Consider the following 15927-nt stretch of genomic DNA (forward strand, 5'->3'; position numbering starts at 1 on the left):
TGCACAACAGACTCCAGAGCACAGCAAAGCATCCAGGACAAAACCTGCCTTACTGTTAGGCAGCTAGAGGTGAGCCAGACACTCTCCATAATGAATTCAAGCAGTGGATCAGAGCTTCTCTAAGCTTTCCTTTTGCCCGAAAGAGAAGAGACAGAGGAAGACTAGAGCTGTGACCTGCAGCTGTTATTTCACAGATAGTGCAATGTTGCCATCTGCAGGCTAAAACAACAACAACAAGAAGAGTTTGGATTTGATATCCCGCTTTATCACTACCCGAAGGAGTCTCGAAGTGGCTAACATTCTCCTTTCCCTTTCTCCCCCACAACAAACACTCTGTGAGGTGAGTGAAGCTGAGAGACTTCAGAGAACTGTGCCTATCCCAAGGTCACCCAGCAGCTGCATGTGGAGGAGCGGAGACGCGAACCCGGTTCACTAGATTACGAGTCTACCTCTCTTAACCGCTACACCACACTGGCTCTCAGTACAAAGCAATAAGAATACACATTTCTTCATGAAATAAAGCTAGGTTTATTAAGGCTTTGGTGGACAAGAGATCTCTTCAAGAATCCTAGGAATCTGATATTCTAGTGCAAGCCCTTACTGGAAACTTAGGTTTTGTTTTAGGGCTGTAAACCACTGCAGCACATTTCACTACACTAGGGAAAACTGTGGCCAGATGATTTGTGTCCTTCTCTCTCTACTGTCCAGATATGTGGAAGTGGAACTTCATGGCCTCCCCCCCTCTTTTACAAACCTATATCCCACCTTTCCTCCAAGGAGCACTAGGTGGTGTACGTACCTATCTTCCTACCCATTTTATGCTCACAAAAACCCTGTGAGGTAGGTGAGTGACTGTCTCAAGGTCACCTAGTGAGCTTGATGGCTGAACGAGAATTTAAACCCTGGCCTCCATGGTCCAAGGGATGCGGGTGGCGCTGTGGGTTAAACCACAAAGCCTAGGGCAGGAATCCCCAAACTTCAGCCCTCCAGATGTTTTGGACTACAATTCCCATCTTCCCTGACCACTGGTCCTGTTAGCTAGGGATCATGGGAGTTGTAGGCCAAAACATCTGGAGGGCCGCAGTTTGGGGATGCCTGGCCTAGGGCTTGCCAATCAGAAGGTTGGCGGTTCGAATCCCCGTGACGGGGTGAGCTCCCATTGCTCAGTCCCTGTTCCTGCCAACCTAGCAGTTCAAAAGCACATCAAAGTGCAAGTAGATAAATAGGTACCTCTCCAGCGGGAAGGTAAACGATGTTTCCGTGTGCTGCTCTGTTTTGCCAGAAGCGGCTATGTCATGCTGGCCACATGACCCGGAAGCTGTACGCCGGCTCCCTCGGCCCATAAAGTGAGATGAGCACCACAACCCTAGAGTCGTCCGCGACTGGACCTAATGGTCAGGGGTCCCTTTACCTTTACCTCCATGGTCCTGGTCCAGCACTCAAAACACTAGACCACACTGGGTCTTCTTTTTATGGTTGTCTTTAAATAGACCTGGACCAGACAGTCCTCCAAACAGGTTATTTCTTCAAATAGGGACCTGGTGATAGAATGAGGCCTGTCTGTCTTTGCATGCAGTACATGGGGCTCAGTTTCTGCCAACAGCAGCAACTTTGACTCAACATAGCTCTGCTTCTTGTGTCCCAAAAGCTTACAGATTCCTCAAACCATGGGAATGGCTAAATTGAGACGTGTTTCATAATAAGGGCTGAGCTCCTTTTCCAATGCTGATTTGTATGGTACAAGTCAACACATATTAAGTACCTTTAGTCTGAGCTGATTAACCTTTTGGACCCAGATATACAAACAATGTGAGTGGGAAGGTCTGTTGCCCCTCCTTCCTCCCTGGTTCATTTTCTGCTGGCTGGTCTTCTAGCTTGCCTTACATAGATGTTGGGAAGTCTTCCAGAACTCAGAGGGCCTATTCCATTTTCCTTGTGGCATATTGAGATACATCTCCTATCTCAAAACCTGTCCTGCATTCTGAAGTTTGATATTTGGGATGAAATACTTAGGGGTGGTGTCACTTACCTCTGAAATTTACATGCTACCAGAAACATTCTTTCCCGAAATCTGCCTCTGATGAAAGGGGACTTCAGTTTTGGACAGTATGCTAGCTCAGGAGGTGTGCATCAGATCAGCTCTTCAAATCAGAATCCACAAAGAACAAGTTCCACAAGCATGCCTACCGTATTTCCTCTTGAGGTTAGATTGGTAGCTGCTTGGAGCAGGGCCTTTTCAGTGGTGGCTTCAATTGCCCCTATGTACTGTGGACAGTCCTGCTCCTGTTCCTGTTGTTGTCTTTTAGAAAAAAAGTTTGAGGATGCCTTTTTTATTTTATTTAATGCGGACACATGCATTAGCCCTCAACCTTTCCCCCAGGTCTCTGGAAATGTAGCAAGAAGCACACATCTTACCTCTAGCACATGGGCAGGCAAACTAAGGCCTGGGGGCCAGATCCGGCCCAATCGCCTTCTAAATCCAGCCCACGGACGGGCTGGGAATCAGCATGTTTTTACATGAGTAGAATGTGTCCTTTTATTTAAAATGCATCTCTGGGTTATTTGTGGGGCATAGGAATTTGTTCACCCCCCCCAAATATAGTCCAGCCCCCCCCAAGGTCTGAGGGACAGTCGACTGGTCCCCTGCTGAAAAAGTTTGCTGACCCCTGCTCTAGCACATAAAAAATGTGTGTGGATTACTAGGCCACAGCTGGATATATAGTGTAAAGCAGGCATCCCCAAACCTCAGCCCTCCAGATGTTTTGGACTACAATTCCCATCATCCCTGACCACTGGTCCTGTTAGCTAGGGATCATGGGAGTTGTAGGCCAAAACATCTGGAGGGCCGCAGTTTGGGGATGCCTGGTGTAAAGCAGCTTTACCCAACCTGGTGTCCTCCAGGTATTTTTGATTACAACTCAAGGATGATGTGAGCTGTACAATGGTATCTCGGTTTATGAACACAATTGGTTCCGGAAGTCTGTTCATAAACTGAAGCGATCATAAACTGAAGCGAACTTTCCCATTGAAAGTAATGGAAAGTGGATTAATCCGTTCCAGACAGGTCTGCGGAGTACTCAACCTGAAGCGTACTTAACCCGAAGCATGGGTGTAATTGGTTCCGGAAGTCTGTTCATAAACTGAAGCGTTCATAAACTGAAGCGAACTTTCCCATTGAAAGTAATGGGAAGTGAATTAATCCGTTCCAGATGGGTCCGCGGCGTTCGTAAACCGAAAATTCATAAACCGAGGTGCTCGTAAACCGAGGTTCCACTGTAGTTCAAAACATCTGGAAAGCGCCAGCTAGGGAAAGGCTGATGAAAAGCTGGTGGGAAAGAACCTCTGGCAAGCACTGACATATCAATAGATACTAAAGTACATAAGATGGCCACTATTTTCACCTGAGGTAGGTCTGCCTGGCTACATCACCTTCTGGGCTTTGTTGTCCCATGAGTTTTCTATTTTTATTTTGACAGCGTTTTGAATCTGTTGTCTAGCATGATGATGCTTTTTCCATCACTCCTTTTCTGGCTCAGTTCCCTTGTCTGCAAAATGGGTGATTTTGTGTGTGTGTGTGTGTGTGAAGCTGAATCACAACTGCAAAGCATTTCACCCTCTGAAGCAAAAGAGCTATACAAACAACATTAAGTAGAATTCGTGAATTATAATGAATGGGATTTTTTAAAAAAATCATTTCTAGGTGTGCACTTAGAGAACTCCCCCCCCTCAAGGCTCCCCCCCCACCTGTATTGAAACAACCACAAGGCTGGAAATATGAATACAGCTTTTATTAAGATGCCAATATGCCCTAGTCTTGTTTCTAGAAAACTAGACAGAGGTCAGCAGTGTTGACTCAGCAAAATCTAGGGTCTGTGTGCAATCTGAAGTCACAGAAAGTCTTTTCGTGCTGCACCTGCAAATATGAAAAAGAACGTTTCTTTCACGGGTATGGGAAAGGGATGAATTAATTAGCAAAGATATGCTTGGGCAGTGTTAGCAATGGAGACCAAATACATGATCAGCCTAAAGGATTTGCCATGCTAAACTTTTAATTCTCAGTCGCTTGCAATAGCACAGGTGTAGCATCCTATCATGAACGAGCCAGCCCCCAGTGAAGGCTTGCAGCCAGCTCCCAGGGAAGACTTGCAGCTAGCCCCCAGTGAAGGTTTGCAGTCAAATGAAGAAAGAAGCCAGGAACAGAGAGGGTTAACTGCCATGCAGGATGAGCTTCGGCTAGTGTCAACTCCCCCGCCCTTTGGCATGCCGGTTGATCAGGGAATGGCGGGGAGCCAGCCGGAACCCAATCAATGCTCTCTGGAAGTGCCAATTGGCGTGGACAGATAAGGAAGCAGTTCATCAGAACAAGATGAGATGGGTGCTGAGCCAATCCCTCTTAAGAATAGGCTAAGGGGAGGGCTGTTAGACAGAAAACAAAGCAAAAGGCGCAAAGTGAGAAAGTTCAATATTTTATGTAACCGGAAGAGGTCTTCAGAAGGGTCATCTTGATTGATGATGGAAGAGGCTGCGTTAAAGCCATCTGAAGCCATCTGTTTGTTTTTGACAATAAATCATCCTTTTTAATTAACAGCCGGGGACTGGACTCCTGACACATCCCAAAGAGATGTTAGTGAAATAAAAACTTCTCAGTGCATACATAGGCACAACACTGTACCCTGCATACAGAGTCTATTTTTGCTTTCCTACCTACCTGAGCCTTCCCCGCTCTAGAAGACACAAATCATATTCTCACAATTAGTTCTGGGCCAAGCAGTCATCACTGGTGCATGTGTAAGCCACTTCACTTTGAACCTGAAAATTGGGGGGGGGGGGTGTTTCAAAACTCAATTTTATAGAATTGCCATTTCAAAAAGTGAAAATCTGGACACAAAAGGTCGTTGAGCTTTTTTGGGGGCAAAGCTGTTGCGAAATCTCAGAAGAGAATGAAGTTTTTATTTTTTTATGAAATTTGCCAAAATTTAGACTTCTGACGTCGGTTGCCATGCATCCGGACATACAGTTCCAAGACACTTCAGTGATGTCTGAAGTAGGTCCTAGAAACCAGAAATCCAAGGGCTGATTCCTTGAATTGCTAAGCTGGAGAGACGGCTCCTTACCTTCAACCCGCAGTACGACGGAGGTGCGTTCAAATGGCAGCAGGTGGATGCAAACGTAGCCCTTTGCTCGACGAGCCCAGAAATGGTATCTTCAGAGGCACTGGGAAGTGCCTTGTGATAGTGTTCTCTTAGCCTGCAGAATGGGCATAATATCTGGTTTAAGAAGGCCTTGCATATTGCAATTTTTTTGGGGGAGGGGTGACTTATTCGATATGTGTTTCATGAGGCACTGCTAAGCCAATGGACTATATTGCTACATAGTGGATTTTTTATAGGAATTTTTTTATTTTGTTTCGACTACGGCAGACCAACACGGCTACCTACCTGTAACTGAGATCAGGAACACTTACTTCCGGGTTTTTGGCGTTTGGGAGCCGATTTGTTCGTCAACTAAGCCATTTGAGAACCAAGGTTCCACTGTAGTCATAATACACTGGGTTCAATGGTGGCTGGGATCACCAAAGTCATTTCCCCCAGAACCCAGACTGCTTTCTGCCTCCTATTAATTTTTTTTATGCCGCGTGCATAACATTGAATGCCCACAAATTTCGGGCTTACTATACAACCACTCCTTATCTAGAAGGTAGCGCTCACCTCTTCTTGAAATCCAGGAAAGTGTGAGTTGTGTAAGCTCCGCACATTTCGTTTCCTTTTGAAAGCAATTCAAATAACTTCGTCGGTGGTTTCTGGAGTTCATAAGGAAAAGTGTAGAGCGGCAGTAATATTAAGCAGTATATAAGTGCTTTTTGAACAATAGTGAAATTCTGCAGTGCTGATGCCACCAGTGAAAAAACCTGTCTCCATGTCAAAGCAAGTCAAGAATGATCAGGCCATGTCTAAACTAAGTGGGTTCCATTTGCAGTACACTACTGGCGCTGTGGGCTAAACCACTGAGCCTAGGGCTTGCTGATCAGAAGGTTGGCGGTTTGAATCCCTGTGACGGGGTGAGCTCCCGTTGCTTGGTCCCAGCTCCTGCCAACCTAGCAGTTCAAAAGCACATCAAAATGCAAGTAGATAAATAGGAACCGCTATAGCGGGAAGGTGAACGGCGTTTCCATGTGCTGCTCTGGTTTGCCAGAAGCGGCTTTGTCATGCTGGCCACATGACCTGGAAGCTATACGCCGGCTCCCTCGGCCAATAATGCGAGATGAGCACGCAACCCCAGAGTCGGTCACGACTGGACCTAATGGTCAGGGGTCCCTTTACCTTTACTAGTTCTTTTAGCATTCCTTTTAGGGTAGGGATGGGGAACATGTGTGACCATACAGTCATTTGTCGGACTACAGTTACCATCATCCTTGACCATGCTGGCTGGGGCTGATGGGGGTTAGAGTCCAACATCTAGAAGCCCACATCACCCTCATATGCGATTTTTAATTTTTTTTTTAAAATGTGAAATGGGGAGCGGAAAGGGTTTTGTTTAGGGCAGTGTTTCATGTTAATATGCCATGCATCTTTTGGAGACCCTATGGAGGCAAAAGATCGCTTGTGACTGGCCCAAGGTAACTCAGTGAGATTCACAGTTGTGCGGGGATTTATCATAGAATCAGAGAGTTGGAAGGGACCACTAGGGTCATCTAGTCCAACCGCCCTCTTTTGCCCAACGTAGGGATTGAACCCATTATCCTGAAATTAAGATTGAGGTTGGATGGCCATCTGTCATGGATGCTTTAGTTGAGATTGCTGCAATGCAAGGGGTTGGACTCGATGAACCTTGGTGGATCACTTCCACCCCTATGATTCTAAGAGTCTCTTTCATATATCTGAAGGAGCATCTCCACCCCCATCGTTCTACCCGGAGACTGAGGTCCAGCGCCGAGGGCCTTCTGGCAGTTCCCTTGCTGCGAGAAGCCAAGTTACAGGGAACCGGGCAGAGGGCCTTCTCAGTAGTGGCACCTGGCCTGTGGCACGTCCTCCCACCAGATGTCAAAGAGAACAACAACTACCAGACTTTTAGAAGACATGTGAAGGCAGCCCTGTTTAGGGAAGCTTTTAATGTTTAATGGATTACTGTATTTTAATATTTTGTTGGAAACAGCCCAGAGTGGTTGGGAAAACTCAGCCAGATGGGCGAGGTATAAATAATTTATTATTATTATTATTATTATTATTATTATTATTATTATTATTATTATTTCAGACCGAGCTCTTTCAGGCTTTAAAACTAGGGCAACACTATATACGGAGCTGCTCTTGACATGCAACCTTCATCTGGTCCAAAATGCAGCTGCTAGATTACTGGCTGGGCTTCCGTTTAGAAATGAAAAGAAGCTTTCAGAACTATATTGCATCTTACCTTTCCTGCGAAACAAGCAGCGGGGTCCTCCGTGCTACAACAACTATTCGCCACTGTTAGGCTATCGTCATACAGAGCAACGAGAAGAGCTTCTGGTGCATATGTAAATGTCTGAGCAAAGCGGTGTATATAGCTGCAACAGAAAGAAAAACATCTCAGAACATTTTGCAGTTTGCACTAGCTCTTGCAACAGCACAGTTTGCAATAAAGGTAAAGGGGCCCCTGACCATCAGGTCCAGTCGTGTCCGACTCTGGGGTTGCGGCGCTCATCTCGCTCTATAGGCTGAGGGAGCTGGCGTTTGTCCGCAGACAGCTTCCGGGTCATGTGGCCAGCATGACAAAGCTGCTTCTGGCGAAACAGAGCAGCGCACGGAAACGCCGTTTACCCTCCCGCCGGAGTGGTCCCTATTTATCTACTTGCACTTTGATGTGCTTTTGAACTGCTAGGTGGGCAGGAGCTGGGACCGAGCAACGGGAGCTCACCCCGTTGCAGGGATTCGAACCGCCGACCTTCTGATCAGCAAGCCCACCTGGGTCCCTACAGTTTGCAATAGCTCTATGCTATTATAGAAGAAACTAACCAGGACTTTTATACTTCACGAATCAGTTCTTGAAAAGTTTGTTTTAGGAAGGAATTGGTTCCAGCTCATTCCTCACCTTACAAATGAATTAGTACCCAAGGCTCTGGATCAAGGCTGGTACTGTTCCCTTTCTATTTTAATTACTGGTATGGGTTTAACCAGTGCTTTTTTTCTAAAAATAAAATAAAATAAAAAATGTTTAGCGGCACTCTCATTTTCCTACTCATATTGAAATACTGCCCCTCAGTGAGGCCAAACTTAGATTCACAAAATGTTCCCCCCCCCCCGAAAAAATCACTGGGTTTAACAGATTTTACATATGTACAGTATATAGTTCTGATTTTATCAACGTTTAGCCTCTGTTCAGGGAGGCTTTTTAATGTTTAAGAGACTATTGTGTTTTATTTTTCTGTTGGAAGCCGCCCAGAGTGGCTGGGGAAACCCAGCCAGATGGGCGGGGTATAAATAATAAATTATTATTATTATTATTATTATTATTATTATTATTATTATTATTAGTTTTTAAATGATTGGTTTTGTTATGTGCTGAGCTGAATCATAGAACAATAAGATCCAGAATCAGCAGTCTGATTGGTCCGCAGGAGCCACCCAATCCAACTCCAGGTGGAAGTGAATCCGTAACCTGATTGGCCTGCAGGAGCAGCCAATCAGGCGGCTGGCAGAAGTGAATCCGCAACCTGATTGGCCTGCAGGAGCAGCCAATCAGGCTGCTGGCAGAAGTCAATCCACAAACTGATTGGCCCACAGGTGTAGCCTGAAGTAGCCAATCACGCAAAGCCCATTGTGTAAATAATGTATATAAGCAGATGGTTTTGGGGAAAGGGGATTCTTCTCTTCTTCTCCTTGTCATAGCTGCCAAGTTATCCCTTTTTTTAAGGGATTTTCCCTTATGCTGAATAGGCTTCCTCGTGAGAAAAGGGAAAACTTGGCAGCTATGCTCCTTGTTGACTACGAGCTGAATAAAGAGCATGAAATTCACTCTCGACTCTGAGTATATTTCAGGTTTCTTTGAGATATGTTTGTAGTGGTTCTTGTTTTTAACTGAAAGCTGCCTTGAGTCCTGTCCGTCCAGAGAAAAATACAAGTTGTGAAAATAAATAAACACATTCAGTTTCAGCTCCTGCATATCACAACGCACCATACCTTGCCTGGGATAACTTAAATGCTTTTCCTTGGTGCCTAAGGCCCCCAGTCTCTTTCACAAGCACCCCAAGTCCTGCCCTTGATGAATTAAGAAATACCCTGTTACCTCCAAGTTGGCTGGAAAATAAAAAAAGAATATAAATGGGTTCTCCCACTTTTTTGATGCAGGTTTATGTTGAAGTGGGAATTAAGGTCAGTTTGCAATTTTGAGTTTGGAACCAGCAGGTGTTGCCAATAATGAATAAGCACATTCAAATTGCAGCTAATTAAAAAGCTTATCTCTAGGAAAGTGTGTGTTTGGGAGGGGGACACTTACTTATAAATTTCCCGCTGTCTGCAGTCCACATTACACAGGCATTCGGGAGTCGGACTTGCAACATTTGAACTGTCGGTGTTCTTGTCCCATGGCAGCGAATATATGCACACGTATTTTTGCAAGGAGCAATCTCCTTGGCAACAGTTGTTAATTCTTTTATCCTGGGCTGAGAGTTTATTGCAGATTTTGGCAGTGTGGTTTGACACCTGGGGAGGAAAGACAGCCAATGATTTCGCAACAAAATGGAACCACGTGGAAAGGTGCCTTTCCTACTGTAGTAAGTTCCCCTCCTCCCTTGCCTCCATGTTTAAGGCTGCTTTGGAGGCATTCAGCCGGGGAGGAGAGTTAGTGGGAAGTAGAAGACAAAGACCTTCAGTCCTGGCAATTATTTCGTGGGGGCCAGACCTTGGTGACTGGGAAGCTGTTTTCTTGAATAAAGAGCTAACTTTTCTGCTTGTCTCTGCCTCTTGATTGCTGACCTACATCTGAACTAGCCCTGACATATACAGTGGTACCTCGGTTTTCAAAAGTCTCTGTTGAAGAACATTTTGGAATGCGAACACCAAAAACCCGGAAGGAAATGCTTTGGTTTTCGAATGAGCCTCGGAAGTCGAGCATGCCATATGGCTTACGTACTGAGTTTTCCGTACTGAGTTTTCCGTATTGAGTTTTCCTTATTGAGTTTTCCATTTTCGACCATTTCGGAACACGAACGGTCTTCCAGAATGGATTACGTTTGAAAACTGAGGTACCGCTGTACATGGTCCAAACCAAAAATTAACTGATTGAAGGATGCCTGCCTGCCTGCCTACTGGTAAACTTTTGGATATTCTTTTTTGGAATTCATAGACTCATTGCACTAAATCCACACTGGAATTAGTACTGGAAGTAAGGCTCATTGAAATATGTAGAACTTGCTTCCAGGTATATGAGAAGAACTAGCTGGCTCAATCTGTGTTACGTAGTCGGCATGATCACATGACACAGCTCTTCCTGTCTTGTACCATTTTGGAAATAGTGGAGGGTGGGATCACATGTCTGAATGCCCCATATAAAAATTGTTCTGCAGATGGAAAACCAGCACATAGAAGACTAGTTGAGAAGGCCCAGTTAAAGCCTTTCTTCCCTGATTTGCTACTTTTCTATGTGGAGCTGGAAGCGGTACAACCCAGCAAGAGCCACATATAATAATAATAATAATAATAATAATAATAATAATAATAAATAATAAATAATATATTATTTATACCCCGTCCATCTGGCTGGGTTTCCCCAGCCGCTCTGGGTGGCTTCCAACAGAAAAAAGAAATAAAATAATCTATTAAACATTAAAAGCCTCCCTAAACAGGGCTGCCTTCAGATGTCTTCTAAAAATCTGGTAGCTGTTTTTCCTTTGACATCTGATGGGAGGGCGTTCCACAGGGCAGGCGCCACCACCGAGAAGGCCCTCTGCCTGGTTCCCTGCAACTTGGCTTCTCGCAACGAGGGAACCGCCAGAAGGCCCCCCCACTGGACCTCAGTGTCTGGGCAGAACGATGGGGGTGGAGATGCTCCTTCAGGTATACTGGACCGAGGCTATTTAGGGCTATAAAGGTCAGCACCAACACTTTGAACTGTGCTCGGAAATGTACTGGGAGCCTGATTCTGCAGATAAGAGGACTCAGCCATTTCTGCTGGACACAGAATGCTCTACTATTTTCAACAGAATGACAACGGCCATCAATGGGAAATGGCCTTTTGCTCCTGAATGCTCACCTCCTTCTGGATGCAGTCTTCTTCCAATGAATCGCAGCACTTGGCAAGCACTTCAGAAGCATCTTCAGCGAGGGATAGGATATCCTCAACAGAAGCATTTGGAATTTTCTGAGTATATGTTATGAAATAGCTAGACATAGGCAGAAAAAAATAAGTGGGAATTTAAATTAGTGTAGCTATCCCGAAATGGTCCACCCACCCTTTCTAAGCAGCTTCAACTGCCAGCGGCAGAATATAGACGCCACAGATTGAGTTGAATACACAGTCTCTTTCTGATCTCTTCATTATTATTATTATTATTATTATTATTATTATTTGAATGTACTGTATATACTGCCCTATACCTGGAGGTCTCAGGGCGGTTCACAGAATTGCTGCAACATGCCTATTAGCCCTATTTATGGGCATTCTTGTCTGAAGCAGTGTAGGAAAGGTGTCAGTGGTTGGTTGCATTTCCCAAATCCTCTGATACTCTCTAACCTTCCCACATTTAGTGTGGTATATTCTAACCATGCTAAGTTAAATGTGTGACAAATCCCAGTCCCTAATATGTGTTCAGGCAATAATAGGTTTATTGTTATGATCTGGCTTCAGGCAGTGACCTGGACACAGTGGATGGGAGTACCAAAAAGTTTATAGAGGATCTATACCAGGGGTGACCAACTCCCAAGAGACTGTGATCTACTCACTGCAATAAGTGGCAGTGATCTACCCCTCTTTTGGGGGTTCAGGTCAAAGTTGTTGAGTTTTTTCAGGGAGGAGGTAAAATGTTGAGCTTTATTTAGGGGAGCCACAGTTGTTCAGCTTCTTTAGGGGGAGCCGATGATCTACCAGTGATTTACCGGTAGATCACCACCTACCTGTTGGATATGCCTGATTTATAATTTAGGGAACCTCTGGCCCAACTTGGGAGCTCCTGAGTGAAGCTGGCAACTCACAAAAGGTAGACTGTGGCTGTCCCAGTTTCTCATTTTTGCATTCTTAAATTCAGTTCTCCACATTTCTCCAGCAATTTGTGATTTTTGTTTAAATCCTCATGAAAATTCATTAGCATTTTAGTGCGAATTTCGCCTGACAAAGACATTTTTGTATGCAGTTTGGGCTAATGTTAAAATTTTAGTAAACCATTTCCCTTAACATAATGCACGTTTGCATGCTATTTTCGCTAATACATTCATTTTTATGCAAAATTCCCCTTATATTATTGTCTAGTCAAAAATTGCATTGCAAAATTCAGTAAAGTGTGATATTTTTTTTTGAACGATAGTTGTGTTTCAGTTCCCATATTGTTTTGCAACACGTGAATTGGGTAGGTTTACCTTTAGCTATGAAGTGAATCATTTTGTGTGTGCCCTAGACAAGATTCTTATGCACTGCTGCATGACTTGAAAGACACATGTTTGGATATGGTAGCAAATTTGGTACTATCCCATGAAATTCCATTGCAGTTTGCTTCTTCCAACCCAAATAGATCTATCCAAGCTTTCACAATGAACAGGAACTACCAAAAATTCAGAGGTTGAAGAGGTAAAGTTCTGATCTGCCATAAATACATAGGAGGCAGAAGGTTTGCTTTGTACCTGAGTTTTGTTTTCTCTTTCCCAAACACGGAATAGCGGGAGCACGCTTTGTTGGACAGATCAGTGAGCATCCTGAGAGACTTCCTCTCCAGCTTCTGCAGCATAAAAGAAAGTGGTGAGGTCAAACACTTGACTCATACTTAGTGAAGGGATCTGCTTCTAGCAAATCTGGAAGTGCCTGTTAACAGGAATCCGAAATATAACGGAGCTTTGCCGTTGCACATTTTCACTCAATTTAGTTGTCAGGGATTTGAGGCGAGTGGTCATGAGGAAGCCCTAGCACTCAGTCATAGAATACCAACCGTAAAACGGGTGTTAGGAACATTCCTTCCCAGAGTGAAAGCGAGAGCTCCGAGGAACAAGGGGTGTGTGTGTCAGGAAGGAGGAGACAGAGGGTTGCTTCCTTCATATGTGGAGAGTGAAGTGAGCCCCTCCTGTCCTGGAAGGCAAGTTGTAAATTTTCAGGGCAGTGCCAGGCAGGCAGAGGGGCTACAACTCTCAGACATGCTTTCAGGGGAGGAGGCACAAGCTGCTTGTGAATCTCCTCGTACTAGAAGGATGGGCAGAGTTCAGGCTTGGTGTCAAGCCCACAAAAGGAGGAGCAAATGGCGTATTTCCTGTTGGAAAAGAGCCCACCTCCCAATTGGGCTCATCTGACCCGTCGAGTGTGGAAGACTGAGCTGCGTGCTCAGAATGAATATTGTGTAAATACAAATAAATCTGAAAATTATAGAAACGCTGGCCTGCCGTCTCTTGGTGTGAGAGGGAGATAGTAAATCCTGACAGCGGGAATCAAATACTTACCTCACAGAGATGTGAGAATCTCTACCACCACCTTGATCTCTATGGTGACTCCCCATTGACTGCATTACAGGTAACGGCCAATTTATGCACATCCAATGGGCATGTGACTGTGAACATGTGCATTATACCGAACCCATTAGCCACTTTTAAAATGGCAAAAACGCCCCCAAAAGAGCCCAGAAAGGGCAAAATTTGCGAAAACAGTGCCTAGCAATCCCAGGAGCCTTTGCACCAACCTTTGAGGCCTGTGGAGAGTTGGAGTTTAGTTTAGTTTATTGTTATGGTTCTCGACCAGCATAGGAGAGTTGGAGTTTGAGCTAGGCGGTTTGGGGGGAGCGGTTGTGGTGAGAGTTTGGCATCTGGTAAGTTCTGCTGGGTTTTTCGAGAGTTTCCGGAGATTTAAAGGGTGTTTGCAGGCTTTTCCAATGGCATTTCCAATATACACAATTTCACGTAACCGTGTGGTGCCTTGGAACGTAACCCCCATGTAAATTGGGAGTTGCCTGTACTTTGAATAGTTCTGCGCACGAGTCAAGGACAGCAATGAGTGAGTTCCACCCAACTTCTCCAATGGAGAAGGTCTGTAGCCTAGTAGAAGAATATCTGATTGCATGCGGGAGGTCCCAGGTTCAATCCTCAGCATCTCCAGGTAGATCTGGAAAGATTCCTGGGCTGAAACCCTGGAGAGCCATTGCTAGTCAGTGTAGACAATATAGAGCTAGATCAGGCTTCCTCAAGCTCGGCCCTCCAGATGTTTTGAGACAACAATTCCCACCATCCCTGACCACTGGTCCTGCTAGCTAGGGATCATGAGAGTTGTAGGCCAAAAACATCTGGAGGGCCGAGGTTGAGGAAGCCTGAGCTAGATGGACCAATGGTCTGGCTCAATATCCTATGTTCCTAACTCTGTTGGTTTAACCTTTGGACAGATACTGAGGTTGAGAGCAGGGCCAGCCCACCCATGAGACAAGGTGAGGCAACTGCCTCAGGCAGCAAGATCCACACGGGCAGCAGATCCAGACTCCAAGGAATGCACAATGGCAGGGAAATGTGAGTCCTGGCACCACTTCTTCTTCTTCTTCTTCTTCTTCTTCTTCTTCTTCTTCTTCTTCTTCTTCTTCTTCTTCTTCTTCTTCTTCTTCTTCTTCTTCTTCTTCTTCTTTGTGAATCATCACTGAGAAGGCATTTGATGTGCTTGGTACTTAAAGTTCATTTGTCAGGGAAATGGCTGCCGTCATTGGGCTGCAGCTGAATTGGAGGATAGTTTGTTTGAGCTGTTCAGAGACAAAGAAAGTGTAATGCGTTTAGTGCTGAGAAAAAGAAAGCACCGACCTCTTTTAAGAAGCAGACTGTGGGTTGCGCATGGGTACAACACGTTCCGACGATGGACAAGTAGGTCGTTGTGGAGGCAATCAGGAGAGGCAAAGGTGTATGGCTATGGTCAATGGAAAACTCATATAGAAACCTAGAAAATGGATCACAAAGGAAAACATGAGGAGATTGCATATCACAAGTGAGGTCAGCAAAATATTTGCAGCCACTTCCACTGTCAGACTTCTCCGAATGCCAGTTGCTGGTTTCCCACAGGCATCAAGGTGGCCACTGTGAGAATAGGCTAGAGTACCGTATTTTTCACTCCATAAGACATACCTTTTTCCTCCTAAAAAGGAAGGGGAAATGTCTGCGTCTTATGGAGTGAATGCATGGCCCCTGGAGCTGAATTGGCCAGGGGCGAAAAGCAAATAGTGCTTTTTTTTTTAAATAGAAAGAGCTAAAGGCTAACAAGAGGGAAAGAGGAAGCCGCTCAGCAGCAGATTCCAAGAGATCAGGGAGGGAGATAAGGGACTCTAGCTCCCTTCCAGCCCCGGCCCCTTGCCCCGGCTTCCATTGTTGAATGTTCTGCAGAGGGAGAATGTTTGTTTCCCCAGTGACACGTGACTGGCTGATTGGATTATCTGGCTGATTCGATTATCAGAAGCTGCAGAACTGTGAGTTGAACAGGTTTTTTCCCTTTGCAAAGTAAACTCAACAAGTTTGAGCTGATCCTTTAAAAATGGGGCTTTTCCTCTTTGCGAAAGAAGCTGCACAGCTGTGAGCTGATCCCCCCAAAAATGGGGCTTTCCCCCTTTCCTCCTCTGAAAACTAAGTGTGTCTTATGGTCAGGTGCGTCTTATGGAGCGAAAAATACGGTGGGTGGGCCATTGGTCTGATCCAGCAGGCTCTTCATCTGCAACACAAGACTTGCTTTGCTGCATATCCCCAGATTAGTCTAGGGTTGTAAATATATCAATTCCAGTTTTGTCTCGATTTCTCATTT

The 15927-nt window shown here is 45.1% G+C and overlaps 1 protein-coding gene across 2 annotated transcripts in view; it reads right to left on the bottom strand.

Annotated features, from left to right (window-relative positions):
* Positions 1-3767: 3767 nt before the first annotated feature.
* Positions 3768-15927, bottom strand: part of GC (GC vitamin D binding protein) — a 34000-nt gene continuing 21840 nt past the window's right edge. The window contains exons 5-13 of one of the 2 annotated variants that reach the window (XM_035103095.3): positions 14943-15075; positions 12807-12901; positions 11227-11356; positions 9472-9677; positions 7411-7543; positions 5709-5800; positions 5115-5247; positions 4709-4809; positions 3768-3913 (exon numbers count right to left, since the gene is read on the bottom strand). In XM_035103095.3, the coding sequence (XP_034958986.1) occupies positions 4753-4809; positions 5115-5247; positions 5709-5800; positions 7411-7543; positions 9472-9677; positions 11227-11356; positions 12807-12901; positions 14943-15075 (979 nt within the window). In that variant the 3' untranslated portion in view covers positions 3768-3913; positions 4709-4752. The remainder of the gene's footprint in view (positions 3914-4708; positions 4810-5114; positions 5248-5708; positions 5801-7410; positions 7544-9471; positions 9678-11226; positions 11357-12806; positions 12902-14942; positions 15076-15927) is intronic. The other variant, XM_035103094.3, reaches the window with a different exon arrangement.

Source organism: Zootoca vivipara, chromosome Z1, assembly GCF_965207765.1.
Source record: "Zootoca vivipara chromosome Z1, rZooViv2.hap1.1, whole genome shotgun sequence".
NCBI classification, from domain to species: Eukaryota; Metazoa; Chordata; class Lepidosauria; order Squamata; family Lacertidae; genus Zootoca; species Zootoca vivipara.